Genomic DNA, 20,812 nt, shown 5'->3' on the forward strand with positions numbered 1-20,812 from the left:
ACAATTCCAGAAACCAGGGTGGTCACTTTCTGGTCTGCCAAGAACAACTCTCCTTCAGCCCCGTCCCCCGATCCTCCTGCACCCCCACCCGCCACCTCACAGGCCAGCCTGAGGCTCAGTCCCAAAGCAGGTGGAGTTCTGTAAGGACTTAGGGCCTGGTGACTGGAACTCCGTGGCAGAGTCACCCAACATAAATACAACGGTGAGTCACATGGAAGGCACATGTTTGCTTTTTAATGATCTGGCCGCTACAGGTTAAAAACTAAAACGAGTCAGGTAAGATTGACTTGAACCCACTAATGCCTTTATCAAGTGGGATCTTCTCTGTCGAGCTTGTAGCCCACATTAAGGATTTTGAACGACGCCGCTGGTGTGCTTCCCGCATAGGCGTGATTTACAGCAGTGCGTCTCCAGTCTCCAGCACGCTAGCCACCTTCCAAGCCCTAGTGGTCACTCGCCGTGATTGAGCGGCTGCCCTGTTGGACGGGGCCTGCGCGTGGAGAAAAACTTGCCAGAGAGTCGTTTCTGCCTGAGAAACTGCTGACGCTGGGCGTTGCAGAAGGCAGCCAGGTCTCCCTGGGAGCCTCTGCTCTTCGTAGAAGGAGGACCAGCCTCCGATGGGGCCAGCAGGACGGCGCCTTAAGCCTAGGAGTGGAGGTCACAGGTCCGGGCAGGTGGGCCACAGCGAGCCATGACTGTTCCTCCCAGCTGTCTGCCCGCAGAGGTAGGAGGCGACTGCAGTGGTGAGGCTGCAGGCTGGGCTTCAGACACACTGGGGTTTACTTAATCCCTCCACGTGTCAGGTTTCCCATCTGTAAAGTGAAGATGAGAACCAGCCCCTCCTCCCCGGTCCTGGGATCCTTGCAAGGATGACTTAAGACATCCACCAACAGCTCCCAGGGCCCTGGCAATGCTGGGAGAGCCGGAGCCCTGCTTGCACCCGAGTGGGGAAACCGAGGTCCGGAAAGGGACCTTGCAAGCGTGGGCTTGCGGTTGGACGATAGGGAGGTTAATCTAGCACGTGTTCATTCATTCACCAGGCCCTGCTCGGGGAGATCGGGAGGGAGAGGCGAGTGTGGACGTAAGCCGCTCTCCTGTGCGACGCGGGAGCCGTGGGACTTCACACGTGTGTGCACTGGGACACGAGGAGGAGCCAGCCAGGCAGGGAGGGCCCCAAGCCCGATCTCTTATGAACACAGTAACACCACGACAGTAAGCACATCCGTGGGCCACTTCGTGCCACCAGTGTACAGGTGTCAGTACGTCTGTGCCTCACGACGGCTCTGTCACACAGGGGCCAAATAACCCATTTTAAAGACAGGAAAACTGAGGTAGAGGAATGTTCATGAACTCACCCCAAGGACACCTGGCAAGTAAGTGGCCCAGGGTTGTTTAGACAAGCTGCCCTCCAAGACATAGCCCTACCCGCTACATGAGAGCAGAAGATCTTAAAGAGAGGCCAGTGCGGAATCCAGAGGAGGAGGCAGGACCAGGTTCTCTGACCCGGGGCGTTTCCGCGTTGTCAGTCTCAGCATGTCTGGGTAGAGAATGTTCTTGCGTGCAGCTGTGTCTCTTTCCTGGTGGCTTTCCCTCATTTCCCCACCATCACCTGTTGACTTGGGAAGAAAAGTTTCTGTGTCGGGTCGTTGGTAGGACGGCGAACACGGGGTACTGATTAAATGGTCACCGAATCCTTCAGTTAGTAAGGTGAGTCTGTGAGTTCATCACTTCTCCTCAAGGAAGACATGAAAGCATCTTAAATGAAGATCAGGGAGCTGGTCCATGGCCTAGTGGTTAAGGGAACCAGATCCCACTTGTCTGACCACACGGTTCCAATCCTGACCCCAGGGGCTTAAGAAAAGGCAGGCGCAAATGTGTTCGTGCCCCGAATCCCGACATAATGGAGCAATGGAGAAGGGATTGAGATGTGACCTTGCCCCCATTAGAAGGGTGCTTTCTCCTCTTTCTTTCTGTCTCTGTCTCTCTGGCAAGAAGAAAGAGACACACCTTCTGGTGGGGGTATTGGAGGGGGAAGGACTGGGAGCCCTAACTGGGAAATTGGGAGGCCCAGAGAGAAGACGCAGCTCTCTGAACAACTGAGGTCCTGTGGATCACTGGGGTGCAATTCCAGCTCACCAAGCTTCCCCTAATCCGAGGCTCCTGACCCTGGCGTCATCCTTACAGAAGCACCCACACTTTCTTTAGCGTGTCAGTCAGTCTTGGGCGGGCAGGCCTGCCCACCTGTGGAGCGTGATCAGGAGGTGAGCAGTGGATCCCCAGTGCCCTGACCTCCGCCGCCAAGGAGTGAGCCCTGTGAGCCTTGCTTCAAGAGCACCCCCATCCTCTCCTCAGCCTCTTTAGAATTGAGGGGTGGACCAAAGGGGCGTGCCAGGAGGCTGGGACAGGTGGGACGGCAAGCCCCAGGGTGGTGCGTGCTGCAGCCTGAGGTCACCGGCTTGGGGCGCAGGCTAGAGCGAGCGCCCTGGCAGGGGAAGCCAGTAGAGATTTTCTACGAAGCCTGGGAACCACTTCCACAGAGCGCTTTGCATAAATTTACATGGCAAAGAATATTCTTTGCATGCTGTGTTCCAGAGGCTCCGGTTCCAAGGCGACCAAAATGCCAGCAGTGACTCAGGACCTGGAGTGTGCCTGCCTTGGGGACCTAGGAAGGGAGCGGGCAGGGAGGGGCTGCAAGGAGGAGAGGAGACATGCATCGTTCCCTCCTCACCCCTGGGTTGACCACTATCCTGCTTTGTCCAGGCTGAGGACACAGAATCCTTGGTGCTATAACCTGGCCAGTCCCATGCATACCCTAGCTTGGTCCCCCAGCCTGCAGCGCCCCGCTGCTCTCTGAGCTGTGGGCATTTTTGTTCCACCACTGACTGCACTGCTGCGCATGCCGTGGTCAGGGAGGATGCAGAAGGCAGAAGGAGGCGTCCAGGGTCTGGGGTGAACAGTCAGTATTCTCCCCCACTGCATCCTGCCTCGGTGGGAATACCGTATTACAGTCCAGTGGGTAGAGGAGAGGGCACCTGTCCCTACCCTGTGGAGGGCTCCCAGCCTGTCTAGGGGGACCAGACTCATCCCCTAGGACTGCCAGTGACCGTCTAAGACCAGGAAGGGGCAAGGGCTGGGTAGGGGTGCAGAGGTGGGGGGTCAAGGTGAGTAGGTGGGCCATCAACAAAGCCGTCCTAGAGGAGGTGGGGTCCTGAGGAGGTGACTCCACCATTGCCCAGGACTTGAAGAGGATTTGGAATGTCTATGTCATTGGGGAGGAGGGGTGCACTCCTATGGGTTGGAAGGCAGTGACAGTGCACCACTGTGATCCAAGCAGGGGCAAAGAGGCCTGTCCCAGGGCCATGGCAGCAGAGATAGAGCGAGCGCCCTGGCAGGGGAAGCCAGTAGAGATTTTCTAGGAAGCCTGGGAACCACTTCCACAGAGCGCTTTGCATAAATTTACATGGCAAAGAATATTCTTTGCATGCTGTGTTCCAGAGGCTCCGGTTCCAAGGCGACCAAAATGCCAGCAGTGACTCAGGACCTGGAGTGTGCCTGCCTTGGGGACCTAGGAAGGGAGCGGGCAGGGAGGGGCTGCAAGGAGGAGAGGAGACATGCATCGTTCCCTCCTCACCCCTGGGTTGACCACTATCCTGCTTTGTCCAGGCTGAGGACACAGAATCCTTGGTGCTATAACCTGGCCAGTCCCATGCATACCCTAGCTTGGTCCCCCAGCCTGCAGCGCCCCGCTGCTCTCTGAGCTGTGGGCATTTTTGTTCCACCACTGACTGCACTGCTGCGCATGCCGTGGTCAGGGAGGATGCAGAAGGCAGAAGGAGGCGTCCAGGGTCTGGGGTGAACAGTCAGTATTCTCCCCCACTGCATCCTGCCTCGGTGGGAATACCGTATTACAGTCCAGTGGGTAGAGGAGAGGGCACCTGTCCCTACCCTGTGGAGGGCTCCCAGCCTGTCTAGGGGGACCAGACTCATCCCCTAGGACTGCCAGTGACCGTCTAAGACCAGGAAGGGGCAAGGGCTGGGTAGGGGTGCAGAGGTGGGGGGTCAAGGTGAGTAGGTGGGCCATCAACAAAGCCGTCCTAGAGGAGGTGGGGTCCTGAGGAGGTGACTCCACCATTGCCCAGGACTTGAAGAGGATTTGGAATGTCTATGTCATTGGGGAGGAGGGGTGCACTCCTATGGGTTGGAAGGCAGTGACAGTGCACCACTGTGATCCAAGCAGGGGCAAAGAGGCCTGTCCCAGGGCCATGGCAGCAGAGATAACGGAGTTGACATTGGATGGGGGCAGGAGCTTGTGGCCAATGTCAGACGACAGGATGACAGGAGCAACCAGCTTGAAGAGGAGGATTCCCAGTTTGCTGCCATTAACTCTTAGGAGCCAGGAGGACTCGGGGAGAGATGGGTCCAGTCATCAGAGGCTGATGAACTTGGGGAGGTTGGAACAGAGGTCCCCAGCATGAAGGTGAAAGGACAAGGGAAACTGGCCCAGGAAGAGTGGTCAGCTGGAAGGAACTGTGCCGGCCTGGAGGGCAACGCAGGGCGGTGCAGCTGGAGAAGCAGGTGCAATGGAGTGGCTGCCCCTGGCGCGGCAGAGGCAGGAGGTTCTGGCACCTAGGAGAGAGTTGCTGTGGACCCCCAAACTGGAGCTGCGTGAGATGGATCCCCCTGCCGAGGGGTTTCCCCCAGAAAGAGACCCGAGAGGCATGGCTGGACTCGAGTCCAGAGCATCCTCACACCCCCTCACTCTGGCACCCCTGGAAACCCCGCAGCCAGGGCTCAGCCAGGCCTGGCCACTCCAGGGTGTGGGCCCTGAGTCCTGAAGGCAGGGCAGGGCCAGAGCCAGGTGCAGGCGGGCAGAGAATAAGGGAGAAAACTGATCCTGCCCACCATGAGCGCCTGCAGGGGCCCAGACAAAGGGCATTCTGGGCTGGTTTACTTTGGAACCTGAGGCTGCCTGGCTGCTGGGGTGCAGGGAACTTCATCTGGAATCTGGTTTCAGCAGCTCCCTTGGGTGGCCTGTGCTCCTCCCAGGCTGGGGCCCTGAGAGTGTGGGTGTTCTGCTAGAGACCAGCGGAACAGACCCTTGATAGCATGCAGGGCCCCGTTGTTATGGCCTGGGGTGCAGGGGTCTGGGGAAGGTGTAGCCGTGCTCAGACACATAAACAAGCCCCCTGTCCCTCCATTCTCTGTCCACCCCCAGAACCTGAGTCCTGATTTTGAGGTTGCAATGCCTTCCCCACCAGGCTACTGTGGGACTCAGAATGGATTGTTAGGTCCTAGGGTGGGCAGGCTGGGGCCCCAAGTCCAAGCTTTCTTCTGGGGGAGTCTTCAGTGCCGTTCTCCACCCCCATCCAGAAATGGTGCAGATCCCAGGTGAGTTCAAGCCAGAGGCCCAATCCCACTGTGTAGGAAACACAGAGTGTTAGAGAATCCTGGCGAGGACACTGAGGTGCAGAAGTAAGGCCTCAGGGTCAGCAGCTGAACAGGGACCAAGTCAGGGTCTCAGCCTTTCTACCAGTTGGACAAAACCCCTCTATTTTCAAGACAAAATAAAATACATAAAATTTGAAAAGAAACCAAATGTATTGAAATAGAGCTATCAGAACCCTTGGAAATCAGTTTTTATTAGTGTATGCACTTCTTCATTCATGTTTTAAATAAGACCTAGTGGCAGGTCTAAGCACTGTGAATGTGAAGTAGCGACAAGCATTAATGATATTTGAGATCCTCCTGTACCAGAACAGGGAAATACCTGCAGTCGCATTCGGGCACGGGTACTGCTAACACCTCCGTTTTGCTGCCTGTGTCCATAATCGCTGGGAATGCTAAATTGGAATTAGAGGTTAAGGAGAAGGACATGGCAATTTCTCCTCTGAATTTTTTCTCCATCCTCCAAGGGGTCTGTTAAGAAGCCCTGAACAGCCAAAACCTGTCTACATTGTGAGCAGTCAGGGGAGTGGTTACCCTTGGGACGGACTAGGGGAAGCCCCTGCCTGGGGGACCAGGTCCAATATCCATCTGGGTGCTGGTTCCCAGGTATGCCCAGGTGTAGTTCATCCACCTCGTACGCTTCTGTGCACCTATCTGCACCAATCGTTTTAATTCAGTCCAAACTAAAAACACACCTTTACTGGAACAGACGTGTGTGCAGGTGCAAACCTGAACACACACACACACACACACGTCAGTGTATCCCAGAGAGCCTCTGCAGGTCCATGGGCGTACACGTGTCTCCAGAACCCTTGCAGGCAGGCGTGTGGACACAGATGGATACAGTGAGACACAGAGAACGCTATTTTTAGGAAATAATTCCAAGCAAAAGAGGTGGCTTCCCAATTTACAGCGGTAGTGATTGCTCACAGCGGAGAGGGTTGTCCTGTAAGGGGCTGCTGTCATCCGGGCTGTCCTTTCCTCTTTTTCTTTCTTTCTTTCCTTTTTTTTATTTTAATAAAAAGAATAAGGACTATATTGATTTTATAAAACTCATCACGATGAATTCAAGCAGTGAAGAAAAATACAAAGAAGGGAGTTTTAAATTACATTTCCGTCAGCTAGGGGAAAAAAATCACCATTTACATTCAGTGATGAGTATTCTAAGTCTCTCTCTCTTCCTCTCTCTTCCCTCAAAGATGTAAGGTAGACAGGGGATCTTCTGTAAAGTGGGAGCCTACTCTCTCACTAGTTATTGTTAACAAAGATGTTCCTGTAACTTTACTTTGAATGAAACAAGACGTGGAGGATGGGGTGACTCTTAACCCCTGCCCTACCCCGCTTCGCACAGTCTGTGCGGAGTTCCGCGGGGACCAGAGGTGCCCTTTGGAGGCCTGGCTCGCTGTGTTTGCGTACTGTGTACCTGTCACTTGGCCAGGTGCCCGCTTTGCGGCTGCCCTCGGTGCTCACAGCAGGGGATCAGAGGGGGTCGATGCCGCAGTGGCTCGTCCGGGTCATTGGTGACGTTTTTCAGGAGTAAGATCAAGGCAAAGCCTGCTTAACGGACAGGGACTGGCAGACATCTCTGACAGGTGTCCGTCCTGCTGCCTTGAGCTGCTGCCCGGCCATTCCTGGGTTTGATGTGGCAATTATCGACACGGCCTCCTGGCTCGGTGTCCCCGCCAGGAGCAGTTCAGACCACATCCTGTCCTGGTGAGGCCATCGGGCGTGCATTCCTCTGCCTCCGTGTCATCGGCTCTGGATCGTTTGAGGCCACCAGGGGCCACATTCTCCCGGTTCGGTGTCACATGCATGTGCAGACTGAATGTCCTAGTTGTTGAGTGGTCACCGTTTTCCGGTCCTGCTGTCACTTGGGATCAGCCTTCCCGTGTTCCCATTGGGGGGGGAAGGGAGCAGGGAGCGGTGTGTGGAGCCAGGGATGCCCCGTCAGCATTAGTGCAGCCTGGGGGTTCGTCTGTGATCTTCTCTGTCACTCTGCGTACATGGGGTGCTAACATCTGGATGACGGCTCCAGAGTCGTTACCCAGCTGTCTCCAGAACCCCACAGGATTTTCCTGGGTCTTGGGCGGCAGACAGGCATCCCATCAACGGACAACACCTGTGCCCCGAGGGAGTCAGGGCTCCCTCCCCCACGTGCTGTGGGGCGACTGCCCAGCATATCCTCCACCCTCTGGCCCTGCTCAGGCTAGGAATGTGGCCTGGGTTTGGACACCACCCTCCAGAGGGCTCCAGGATTTCCTCTAGTACTGAGAGGCTTAGAGGAGGGGCAGAGCTTGGTGCCTTCAGGTGTCTGGACTGCTCATCGACAATCCATCATTTCTTCAGTCATTCAGTTGTTCAGGGCCAGCCCTGTCAGGGACCTGGGAAAAGAAGATGGCAGGTCCACAGGGCCAGCAGTCAGCATAATGGCTATGTCACTGGACTCCCACGTAGTCGACTGCGGTTCGAGTCCTGGACCCGGTGGCTTAAAACTCACGCCGGGCGCGTGTGCGTGCGTGCCCGAGATCCCGAGAGGAGAATGGAGGAGAAGGGATTGCGGTGTGGCCATTCCCCCTGGGGGGTGATTTCTTGCTTTCTGTCTCTCTGTCTCTCTCTGTCTGTCTGGCGAGTGCATGCACCCTATAGCAAAAACCTCTCCAAAAAAAAAAAAAGATGGCAGGTCCCATCCCTGCCCCACTGAGCATCCCTCCTCGGCCTGGGGTGTGCAGGCAGCGGTTGGGGACTGTCTCAACTGATGACAGTTAAGGGACAGCAAGTGCTTCCTCCTTGTAGACCGGCAGAATGAGGGTGTTCTCACGACACAGGCACCCGGGCCAGCTCGCGTTCAGAGATGTGGAGGGTGGAAGAGAGAGGGTCACCTCCCTGCAGATCCCCAGCCATGGCCCATGCCCTGGAGGGCTCTGGTGCCCACACTAGGGAGTTCCCTCTGGCATAGGGTGAGGCCGACATCACTCTGGACTCCAGGAACCCAGGGTTTGCCCAGGCCACTGCCGACCTGACCAGGCCGACCTGTGAACTGCTCAGCAACCTGGGTCCAGGGTGTGTGTGCAGACCATCTGTTCTCCACCAGCCCAGCCGTTGCCCTCTGGCCCTGGCATGGCCTCAGGCCCGTGGTCTGTGTCTCCCAGCTCCCCCACAGGCAGCGTGAGGAGAGCCCGTGCCTCGGAAGCAGGATGAGAAGATGGCAAACTTCCTGTTACCTCGGGGCACCAGCAGCTTCCGCAGGTTCACACGGGAGTCCCTGGAGGCCATCGAGAAGCGCATGGCGGAGAAGCAAGCCCGTGGCACGGCCACCCTGCAGGAGAGCCGGGAGGGGCTGCCCGAGGAGGAGGCGCTCCGGCCCCAGCTGGACCTGCAGGCGTCTAAAAAACTGCCGGATCTTTATGGGAATCCTCCCCGAGAGCTCATCGGGGAGCCCCTGGAGGACCTGGACCCTTTCTACAGCACCCAAAAGGTCATTGCTGTCCCCCCATCCTCCTACCCTTCCATACACCCCCCTGCCCCGTCTGGGCTCTGGGGGGATGAGTCACTGGTGGTCCATATTCCAATCACCTTAATTTGGAAGGACTCTCAGGTAGGAATTACCCAGCCTGAGAGTCTGGCTTGGTGCTGTGAAGACAGAGGACAGTCTTCTTGTGGAACATGTCTTCAGGAACTGTCCCTGATGATGTTGTCACCTCAGGAGGCCTCCTCCCTGTCCCTTGGACTGTGTGCGAATTGGAGTCGAGTTTGAATTTGGGCCCCAGCACACGGCCTGTGGTGCCCTCTCCCGACAAGGGTTGTTCTGCCTCATCTCCCCAAGGGGTAGGCAGAGGAAGTCACATTTGTCCACTAGGGTAGGGTGACTCAGGCTTCCTCCCAGCACAGCTCCTCCCCAGGAGGTAAACACCCCCACTTGGGTCCCCTGGCCTGGCTTCTTCTCCCGGGACCACGTGCCCCAGCCCTGTCGCTGGCTGGACCATTGGCACACAGAGCTCCTACAGGGGCCTGGCCTCCCACTGGCTGCCCCCACTGCCTTGCCTTAGTTAGGGTCAGAGTCAAACCAGAAGTTGGGATTCATCAGGGCGGGTGGCCTTAGGTCGTGGTTGGTCAGACTGGAAGTAAGAACTGGGGATGGGGTTGAGGCGGCCACGGTTGTGAGTCAAGGTTGTGGTGAGAGGTGAATGGGGATTAGGTTGGAGTGAGTGATTAGGACAGGCAGGAGCCACGGCAGGTGGACGTGTCTGAAGGTGGGGCCAGGGCTGGGATGGGCCTTGTGGAGCTGGTAGCAGTTGAGCCTGGGGGAGTCAAGGGCACCATTTCTGTCTGTGAGTCCAGAGTGTTTGGACAGAGGCACCTGGTAGATTCTGGCCTCTCACCTGCTGCTGCCTCCCTTGCTGGTCCCTGGCCTCGCTGCCTGCAGCCCTGTGGGTGATGAAGGCCCCAGGGCAGCTCTGCCGGTCCTAAGCCATCTGGTCAACCCGTCTCCCCAGCCCAGTCAGTAGAACCTTGTCCCACCAGCCCAGTGCTTGGAGCTGCAAGACCCCGGTGCTGTGCCTGGGCGGGTGACAGAGACTGCTGTCCTCCAGCTGCTTTTAGCCCAAAGCCCCCCCAATATGCACATGGTTCGGATCCCAGCACGCATTGTCCACTTCCATGTCCTCTGTGCCAAGGAGACAGGGTCTGCTGAAGCTCAGGGTGTCCACCTAGGGCTGCTGCCGACCTCCCTCTGAAGCGGGGACACCTGGGTGTCTCCTCTGGCATAGGGTGAGGCTGACCTCGCCCTGGACTCCAGCGTCTGTGTTTTCCTTTTCTTCTCTACCCACAAGCCTCTCCCGCCATTGCCCTTCCTCCCAGTGAACCTGGTGGACGCTGGCACGGCAGGACAGAGTCAGCCACGGGAGTAGGGAAGGGGGTCGCACCCCTGTGACAGCAGCTGGGTGAGGATGTGACAGGCCCGTTCTTGTTGCATCTGTAATTTGGAAGTTAAACTAGAGCTCAACCAACCTGACAGTGCCCTAGAGTAGACCTTGCCCGATTCTCCCATGGGCAAGGCAGAGAGGGTTCACTGACCTGATGACTCTGCTGGCTGTCTCCCTTCCCTGGCTCCTTCCTCAGTGCCCTTTCATCCTCCCTCCCCACCCTTCAGCCAAGGCCCTAGGGCTCCGAGCCAACAGCTGTCCCCCAAAGGCTCTCTGCGCAGGGACGTGGGGCCGCCTCCCCGGACCTAACAGCACTCTCTGTCCACAGACCTTCATTGTGCTGAATAAAGGCAAGACCATCTTCCGGTTCAGTGCCACCAACGCCTTGTACATCCTCAGTCCCTTCCACCCTGTCCGGAGAGCAGCTGTGAAGATCCTGGTTCATTCATATCCTTCATGGTTAATCCCTGCTGTGTGTGCCCGGAGTCCCCACTGCAGAGGAGAACACTGGGAACTGCCTCTACCCCACCCCACCCGGCCCATCCTAGTGTAGGGCTGAGGGTGGTGCAGATCTCCTCTGATCCTGGGACCAGCCAGCAGGCCAGAAATGCAGAACCCCTGCCCTACCCCAATGCTGAGTCAGCATTGTTGTTGTTCTTATTTATTTATTTCTTCCAAGGGGAGTCTGGGGAGAGACTTCCCCCAACAGGGTCTCAAAGCTGTGAGCCACCACCAGCCTTAGCCAGCCCCAGATCATGGGCCTCCTCAGAGAGGTCTCTGGAACTGAACCGGAAACCTCTCTCATGGGCCAGCCTTGCATAGCATCGTATTTCTCCCCTGCACCACTGTCCAGCCCCCAACACCTGCATTTTAACAAGAGGATTCTTAGGCACATGAAAGTCTGAGAAACCCTCCTCTGATTCTTCAGGAGAAAAACATCCTGGAAGCTAAGCTACTGAGGAACCCCAGGGGGAAAAAAAAAAAAAAAACGAAAAGAAAAAAAGAGGCCTGTCCCTATTCCCCTGCTTCTGATCTGGGCTCCTCCCCCCACAATCCCTGGGCCTTGTACACCTCACCCCTTCGCAGGGACCTTCCAGCCGGTCGGCGGGGCTCAGCCAAGGAAAAAACCATTTCCCAACAAAGAGGCCTGCATTGGATTCACACGTGGGCATCTTTCGAGGGAGGCAACACTTGCTTCTGATTAGGTGTTGACAAAATGTTTGCAGTTTCCGAGTATCTCAGAGAACTCTGGTTAGCATTAAATTATATAAACCACAGCCTGAAACAGCTCCAGCCTGTGCAGGAGAGCTCAGGGAGCCATGTGGTAGAAGAAGGGGCCCAAGAGGGCCTCGCTGAGGCAGCAGGTGGGATGGGGCACCAGGGCCTAACCACACCTGTCCTCGGGCACTCAGAGAAGGGTCCAGTGGTGGAGCCATGGATGGAGGACAGTATTGGCCACAGAGTCCGAAGCGTCAGTATCTCACTCTCTAGGACTGGGCAGCCTTGCTTTGGCCAGGGCGTTGTGTAGACGGCTCTTGACCTAAGCCATGCTGCTGAGCTCAGCAGTGTGACTGCCGGTGGCCCTTCAGACACCCCCAGGGTCCCTGTCAGCCCCTTTTCTGAAGCCAAAGATCCCCTCTGGGCAGGAGCAGGAGCCCAGCTGCCTAGTGAGGGCCTGAGTAGCCAGGACTGAGGCTGGCAGCTCAGGGCTTTTCCTGCCGAGGCAGGGCTGGGAGTGCTGCTTTTAGGCTCCACTTGGCCCCTCCCTGTACCCCAGTGCCCAACCCTACTCCAGGGGCTTCCAGGAGGACTCGGCACTGCGTTTGTCACCTGTATGCAGTCGCACGGTAAGATGCATCCATTCAACCACTCGCCTCTCTCTCCCCTCCTCCAGCTCACGCATGCTTTTCTCTGGGGTTCTTGAGACATGTGTGCAGGGAACATGCCATACGCAGGTCTGGGCTGTCGCGGCAGCAGGTTGGTCTCTAAGGTGAGGCAGACACTGCGGGCGGGGCCGTATTAAGAGACAGCCTGCCATGTGCAGCTACATCTTTCACCATGCAGCAAGAGTGGTTCCAGATTTTCTCTCGAGCCATTCTGCAGCTGGTCCAGAGCTCCCTGTAAAGACTAGGCCTTTTGCTGGCCCCACTGGGAGTATCGAGCTGAGCAGGGCCCAGTCCTGGCCCTTGGACCTTTATAGCCCCTTGGGAGTCATAAGGCCACCGCACAAGTTCTAGGTTATTCCTGCCAGAGCGTAGCCGACCGCCTGGCCTGGGGAGCGCAGCAGCAGCAGCAGCAGCAGCAGCAGCAGGAAGTGCAAGCTTTTTTCTTGCTCTGAGCTTGTCTCTGGCCTCACTCCAGGGGCGTGGCCTCCCTGCAAGCATCCTCTGCCTCTCACCTGGGACTGCTCCTCCAGGTATCTAACCAACCCAGCACTGTTTGGCAGCCATGCAAGCCTCCAGGGATGCAGACGCAGCCCCAGGGCTCCTGCAAGGTGCTGGGCTGGGCTAGGCTGAGTTGGGCTGTGGAGTGGATGAGAAGCCAGGGAAACAGGTGGGCAAGGGGGACAGCGGGGTCGCTAGAGCCCCCAGCAGGGTCAGAGGTCCATTGAGGAGGGAGGGGCTATGAGGCCATGAGATACTAGTTTCACCTGCACCACCGGCCCGAGGGCTCTGAGCCAGCCTGCATCCCCAGGGCAGGGCAGTCACCCCAGGGGAGTGCTCAGCATCAGCGAACCCCTACACCCGACTTCTTGGCTTCTTTGACACTGGCGGCCTGGGGATGGGAGCACGTTGCTGGCCCTCGACTGCGCCACCTAGTGGGCGCCACAACTTCTGGGGGGGGATGAGGAATCTAGGTGTGTGGGATTTATGAGCAAACCAGCTGCGCCGTGGACGTTCAGCTGTGGTACACATGCCGGGAGCATCAGCATCCCCAGGATCTCGTAGGAATTGCTGAGCCTCGAGCGACATCCCAGAGCCCGGGTCGGCGAAGTCCCCATGTACACACATTGCCCTAGGGCGATGGTTTCCAAATGACAGTCCGCAAGCGAGGGCCACCTCGGTCTCCCCTGGGAAGCGAAGAATGTACATGCTTTGCCTTTCCAGCCCAAAAGCACCAGTGTAAGGCCTAGAAATCCATTATGCAAGCTCTTTATGCATTTTTCATGCTAATTGAGGTATACGTCACACACCATAACATTTACCATTTGGAAGCATGTCATTCAGAGTATCTTTATGAAGCTGTTCCCACTACGTGCTTCTAGAACATTTTCATCATCCCAAACAGAATCCTGTGCCCATCAGCAGTCACTGTGCATTTCTAATGAAGTCAGATTTCAAACGTTGAATTAAGCAGCACCTAAGTGTTAATATTCACCCAGACAGCTACTGCACCCCTCCACGTGCAAAATTCTGTACTAAGACCATTTGGGATGGGTAGATGGAGCAAAGACAAACTCAAAAGGGGACAAGATGGGCAAGAAGATCTTGCTGGCGACTGTCCGGGAGTCCAAAGAGTGACACGTAGCAAGTGCACACGAATTCAGTTGGGCTTTGCTTTTTTGCTCTGTGCTTGCAATGCATCCCTGGGAAGTTGCCGAAAAAGTAAATATGGGTATGGAGAATTATTTTTTTCCTAGGTATTTTTGTTATAATCCTGCAGAATGTGTTCCTGCCAGGATTAAATAAAAGAAACCAACCGAACTCCGAATCCCACTGCAGGCACATTCAGAGCACCTCACATTCATGCCGAGGAGCATTTTGCTTTCCTGGGTGCGCAGGATCTGTTCACAAAACCCTCCCACGTGTCTCTACCGGATTCAAATGGGCAATCAAATCGTGTGTGCGTGTGTGTGTGTGTGCACATGCACCCAGGTCCCTTCACTTAATAATACAAATACATGAAAATGACCCCCACAGTTAATTCCCTTCTCTCTGGGACGTTTTGAGGCCCTGGGATCTGTATTTTTACGCAGCCCCGAGTTTCAGGCATCCCTCACGACCCATGCCGACAGTCCTTGCTGGTATTTTAATCATGAGACTGGGAGTGGGTGTTTGAGGACAATGACACGACAGGATTGAAGACGTTCAGCTGAGATCGGGCCTGGAGGGCTGGCCTTCACTCTGCCCACACAAGGAGCCAGCTCGATCGTCACCCTGAAACTAGCAGGCAGTGCACAACAGGTGTGTCCTGGCCTGGGGTTCGGTTGACTCATCTCTCTAGGACCTGCGGTTTCTTTGGGCAGTCATGTGGACTAGGGGTTCAGTCTGGATAGGAAGAGCTATTGTACAGGCACATGGGAACACATGCACACACACGTATACGCAGGAATGACAGACCATGGGGAAGCATGCACACACATATTCACAGGAATGACAGACACATGGGGACACATGCACACACAGGAATGACAGACCATGGGGACACATGCACACAGGAATGACAGACACTTGGGGACACATACACGCCCACACACAGGCAGGAATGACAGACTAGTGTCCTATCCTCAAGGCCAGGGTAGCCAACTAGGAATATTTTTTTTTCTTTTTTTTTTTGCAGAGGTTTTCGCTACAGGGTGTGTGCACTTGCCAGAAAGACAGAAAGAGACAGAGAGACAGAAAGCGAGAAATAACCCCCCAGGGGGGATGGCCACACTGCAATCCCTTCTCCTCCATTCTCAGGATCTTGGGCATGCATGCACACGCGCCCGGCGTGACTTTAAGCCACGGTCGACTACGTGGGAGTCCAGCAACATAGCCATTACGCTAACTGCTGGTCCCCCAACTAGGTATTTTTTTAAAAAAGAATTATTTTATTTGACTTCGTTTATTTATTTTACTATTTTTTGGCAGGAGGGACTTCCCAGTAAAAACTGGAAAACCTGCTAGACAAATTCTAAAAGAGCTATAACACTGGATTTATTTATTTTACTTTGACCAGAGAGGGACAGAGTAAGAGAGAGAGAGGGAAAGTGAGAAAGCAAACCACCAAGTCTGGAACTCAAACCGTGGTCGACCATGTGGAAGTCCAGCGCCCTTAACCACTACACCACCTGCTGCCCCACAATGAAAGGTTTTGAGTAGTCACGTGACAGACAAGTGGCCTCCCTTAGCTGGAAAAGACAACACTGGGGCAGGCTGCTCCCATCACTGGACTCTGTGGGACTTGGGGCCCAGGCGCCAGGTGCAGAAAGGCTGTGTGTACTGGCTCGTCCCTGTGTCCCCTGCCCAGGCCAGCCTGCCTGCCCTCCTGCTCTCAGCAGACAGGCCTTTTCTCCACTCTGCACAGAGCCATGGGTCCACCCAGTGCTGAGAGGGCCCGGCGGGGAGACCTACAGAGAGCAGTCCACCCTGCCTCATCCTGACCAGTGGGGCTGACTGATTGCCAGAGGAACCCAAGCCAGCCTTTGGTGCCTGTCTGAACGTCTCCTCCAGGAAGCCTTCCTGCCTAGCCCAGTCAGAGGCATGTCCAGTTTCTCAAAACATCCCATCTTGGAGTGTTCTCAGGAACATGACTCCTCACTTCCCACGAAGAGCCAGATACACCTGCTCAGGGGAGGTTTGCTCTTAAAAACCACACATAATGTCATTTTCTTTCCTGTGTGCTGGTCCTCGCCTTTAATGGAACCTGTTGCCTTGTTTGGTTTCCTCGGCCCTGTTGGTGGCAGAGGCCAGGTGTGGAAGAGCACACCTGCTTGGCAGGTGAGGGCCTGAAGCAGCGTGGCTCACACGGGCCCCTAGTTTGGAGGCCTTTGAAGTGGGGTGCAGAGGTGGCACAGCAGGCGACCTGGGGCCAGGACCAGGTGGGGGCAGCTGGGACTCGGGTCTGCCTGTGCTGTCAACCAGCTGTGCCCCTGCAGCTATTTCTTCTGGCTGCTGTAACAACCTGCCACTAACCTACCAGCTTTAAACACCACCGAGGGATGTTCTTACAGTTCTGGAAGTCAGGCTCCGAAAATTATCCTGACCGGGTTGACATTCAGATATCTGCAGGTAGTGTGGTGGTTAAGGTGCTGGACTCCCACATGACCAACTGTGGGTTCAATCCTGGACCTGGGGACTTGAATATCACACCGGGCCTGTGTGCATGCATGCCCAAAATTCTGAGAGGAGAATAGAGGAGAAGGGATTGTGGTGTGGCCATCCTCCTGGTGGGTGATTTCTCACTTTCCCTCAGTTTCTCTCTTTCTGGAGTGCATGTACCCTATGGCCAAAACCTTAAAAAAAAAAAAAAATCAGCCGGCTGCATTCATTCGTGGGAGCTCTAGAATCCATTTCTTATCTTTTTCCGGTTTCTGGAGGTTGTCCTCGTTCTTTGGCCCCTGGCCCCCGCCGTCTTCATAGCCAGCCATGGCCAATCGCATCTATCTCGTTGTTCCTGCTCCCCTCTCTCACTTAGAAGGGTACACTGGGCCCACCTGGGTAACCCAAGATCCTCTGTCCAACTTGACATCCTTAATTTAACCTGCCTGCAAGGTCCTTCTGTCATACAAATCAGTATATTCCTGGTTTCCAGGGATTCAGATGTGTCATTTTGGGGTGGGAGGGGCGTTGTTCTGCTCCCATAGTAACCTTCTGTTTAACCACTTGGCATCTCAGTCTTCTTGTCTAAATAGAGACGTTTCCTTCTCCTGGGGTCGTTGGGAGAATCAAGCTAAGTAGTGGAGGTAGAGAACAGAGACTGGGACCCAGGCGGGCTCAATAGCTACTCACTCTTAGCACCATTATTTGTATATTGGAGGAATCTTCTGGGATCCTCAGCCGACAGCTCAGCCATGGCTCCATGGAGTTGCATGAACGCTGGTTGTGGGGCCAGAATTAATGGTTGGCCTGGTGAGGAAAGCTTGGGCATGCAGCCCAGGTGTGGGGTATGTGTGTGCCTGCGTGCACACGCGTGTATGTGTGTGTGTGTGTGTGTGTGTGTGTGTGTGTCAGGGGGAAGGGGTGCTCAGATGAGTATCTGACCTTGCCCTTGAAATCGAGAGGGAGATAGGCCTTCATGGAGCCCTTCGCTCAGGCGGAGGAGGGAACAGATCCCAAAGCCGAGAGGGACCCCAGTACCTGAAGAGGTTTTCTCTTTAGGGGAAAATCAAGGCTTCCGGGAGCCACGGCATCAGGCCTGAGCACTCCTGATTAGATTCAGGGGGACTCCCAAAGCCTGATCGCCTCACTTTTCAATGAGAAACCGGGGAGTTAATCATGAACTGGAGGCTGAGTCTGGGCTATAGTTGCCTGGTTTTCCCAGAAGGATGATAGGAGGCATGGAGGGCATCTCTGGTTAGGTTCCTTGAGAGGCCTCCCCTGATTTCCCAGCTGGGGCAGCCTGCACCTCAGCTCAGTCTGGTCTCAGATCTGCCTGCATCGGCTTCCCTGTCAGACGAGGTGGAGCTGGGCTGGGGAGGAAAGAGGCAGCCCTCTTGGTCAATTACTGCAGCTGCAGGGCGGCCTTTGGCATCAGTGCTTGGCAGCTGTACATGCGGGGCTGAGTCTGGGGTGTGGTGTGAGCCTGGGAGCCACCACGGGGAGTGGGAAGCTCAACAGCTCTTAGCTGGAGAGAGGATTCATGAGGGTAGAAATATGCCCCTGCTCCAAGCCAGGCCTCCTGGGGTGCCTGCCTGCAGGAGGCCCAGGGTCTGCCCCTCACTCCCCTGCAGAGCTTGCAGAAGTGAGGGAGAGGGTGGAGGGAGACTTTCAGAGCTTCATCCAGCCTGAAGCAACAGCTGGGCCTTCTAGCCAAAGAATTGCAGATTAGACAAGGCACGGGGCAGTTCAGCTCAAGGCCAAGGACCACCAGAGGTGCCTACGACACAGTCCTAGCACCTGAAGAGCTCCCCTTTAGGTGGGAAGAGTGATGACATCGCCATCAGTGAGCTGTCACCACTAGAAGATGCCCAATGCCCTGGGGGTGCAGAGGTGGCAGCAAAGATGCCAGGCAGGCTGCAGGGGCATGGGGACAGCCTGCTGGGGGTGCTCCTGAGGGTGACAAGGCATTTACCAGGCAGAGCAGAGGAAGAGTGCAGAGCAGTCGCAGAGGCAGGAAGCAGCCAAAGACGCAGTTGTCGGCCTTCCCAGGGTCAGCGGCCTGGGCTGCTGTCCTAAGAGCGGGGGAGGATGCTCAGGCCCATCACCCTGGCCTTCTAATCCCCTGGGGAGGAGGTTGGCCTCCCTCCAATGGGGACAGGACCCTTTAGGGTCACCCTTCCCTCCTTGCTGAACCCCACAGGGAGCCCAGCTAAAGTATGGTTTTAGGGGTCCATGCCTGTTAGGGGCTGCAGAGAGGACCAGGTGCAGCTGCCAGTGTCAGGGAGGGGCACAGACAGGCTCGGTGGAGAGGGGTTGGCATGGACTGGGCACAGCCCTGGTGTGTCTCCTGGGAGCCTCTCGCTGATCTGCAGCACTGGCCTGGCAGTGAAGACCCCGGGGCCAGGGCATCTGGTGAGAGGCAGGCCGGCCGCCGCTGGTGGTGTTCCTTGACCCCGTGCACGCTCTTCAGCATGCTTATCATGTGCACCATCCTGACCAACTGCGTGTTCATGGCCCAGCACGAGCCTCCGCCCTGGACCAAGTATGTCGAGTGAGTATCTGCAGAGCCCGGCCTCCCGCCGGCCCCGTCCATCCTGTCCTTTCCATGTGTGGCCTCCAGTCACCCAAGACGAGGGCTCTGTGCAGGCCCAGGGACTCACCCACCTGGCATAGGGCGAGGAAGGGCAGGCCTCCTTGGCTCAGCCTCTGCCCTCTCTGCCCTTCCCAGTCATGTCAAGTTCTTGCTTTAAGCAGTGCCCTCAGGGGGCAGAACCATCCAGACTGGCCAAGTGGAGGGCTTCCCCCGTCCCCCTTGGAGAGGGCTGATGACAGCGGAGGAGGCTCTGGGACAATAACGATGACTATCGAGCACTCAGCGTGTGCCAGGCACTGTCATGAAAACAGTAAACACCGTCTTCTCTAGTCTCATGGCTGCTCCATAAGCCGTACAGCCACTGTCCCCACCTGACACACGAGGAGACGGAAAACGAGAGAAGTGACTGTCCTATTTTGTAGCTGGGAGGAGCAGCAGCCCAGGGTCGGCCCAGGCGCGCCCCGCTTCAGTACCGCCCTCCGCTGTCTTTCCCGCTGGTCCTGCCTCTTGGAATCAGTTGCACAGATGCTCTGGGCTTTTTTCTCAAAGGGAAGTCCCTTCCCAAGCAGTCTTGTCAGGTCCTCACTGCGCTGAGCCCCTGTTCTCAGAGCGACAGGATGTGGATCAGCCTCTTGGAGCATCTGCCTGGTCCCTGTTCATGCAGGACACAGCAGCCCTATCGGAGCCAGGACTGTGCTCTGTGGCCCTGAGACCAAGGATAGGGCCCGCTTCCATCCCAGCCCTGGAGGCCTCTGGGATTCCTCTGGCTGCCCCCGGCAGAGAGAACAGCCTCCCACCCAGCCTCATGCGTTATAACAGCAATACCCCTGCCAGCCTGCGGTGGACAGCTGGCCTCCCCTGTGCTTGGGGAGTTGAGGGTGGATCACACTCGTGGCCAGTCGCCAAGGACCCACGAACGTGGGTGAGAGGAGGTGACCCCACCTGGCACGCTGTCCCACGGCACATGGTGACCACCGTGTGCCTGGGGGAGGCGTAGATAAGGGGGTGTTCTTATGCCAGGACAACCCAGAGAGAACATCAGGTTCAGATGGGCACGTGGCAGGCACCCGGGAAGAGGGATTAGACGTTCAGGGCTCCAGTCCCCATCAGCCACTCTGCCGTGGCGCTCTCTGACAGCCTGGCCGGACGGCCCCCTGCTGGGGTGCTGCATGGAGCTCACAGCCTGTGGGGGAACCCCGCGGGCTTCTCTTCCAGGTACACTTTCACTGCCATTTATACCTTTGAATCGTTGGTCAAGATTCTGGCTCGAGGCTTCTGCCTGCACGCTTTCACCTTCCTTCGGGACCCGTGGAACTGGCTGGACTTCAGCGTGATTGTCATGGCGTAAGTATCCCACGTGCTGCACCGTGCCGTACCATGCCAGGTCTCACTGGGAGGACATCCCGTACCCCAGGCCCTTGGCCGCCTCTGACCTTCTCGCCTTTTCTCCTGAGTCCACGCACAGCTCTGGCCGCGGGCTTCAGAGCAGCCTCTCTGCTGCTATGGCAGAGAGAGATAGGTGGTGGCTCTCAGCTCATCACGGCGGGGTGAGGCAGGGCCACGGCAGCCCGGGCAGCCTGCAGGGTCAGGTCTCCTGGCTCCTCTGTGGCCCCGTGGCCGGCTGTGCTCAAGGCACGTCATGAAGATGCTGGTTTAGCATCTTCTGCTCTTTCTACCAAGAGAAGCCAGTTTGACAGCCCCACATCCCGGGCCCGCTGACAGCAGTGATCTGGATTCCAAAATGACCGAGGATGAAACTGCAGGAAGGAGAAGGGACCTGGAGAAGTGGCGGGGGGGGCCTGGGAAGGCGATGTGGGGACAGCCACGCA

At 56.5% G+C, this 20,812-nt stretch overlaps 1 protein-coding gene and 1 non-coding gene across 2 annotated transcripts in view; one reads left to right on the top strand and one right to left on the bottom strand.

The window, feature by feature from the left end:
* SCN5A (sodium voltage-gated channel alpha subunit 5) overlaps positions 1-20,812 on the top strand; it is a 104,360-nt gene that overhangs the window by 8,878 nt on the left and 74,670 nt on the right. The window contains 4 exon segments of the mRNA XM_006161350.2: positions 8,595-8,920; positions 10,696-10,814; positions 18,852-18,941; positions 20,199-20,327. Coding sequence (XP_006161412.1) covers positions 8,648-8,920; positions 10,696-10,814; positions 18,852-18,941; positions 20,199-20,327 — 611 coding nt within the window. The 5' untranslated portion in view covers positions 8,595-8,647.
* Positions 15,222-15,283, bottom strand: LOC114004533 (U7 small nuclear RNA). Its single transcript, XR_003546667.1, has one exon. It is a non-coding gene; the product is annotated as a U7 small nuclear RNA (small nuclear RNA).

Source organism: Tupaia chinensis, unplaced genomic scaffold, assembly GCF_000334495.1.
Source record: "Tupaia chinensis unplaced genomic scaffold, TupChi_1.0 Scaffold138441_1, whole genome shotgun sequence".
NCBI lineage: Eukaryota > Metazoa > Chordata > Mammalia > Scandentia > Tupaiidae > Tupaia > Tupaia belangeri.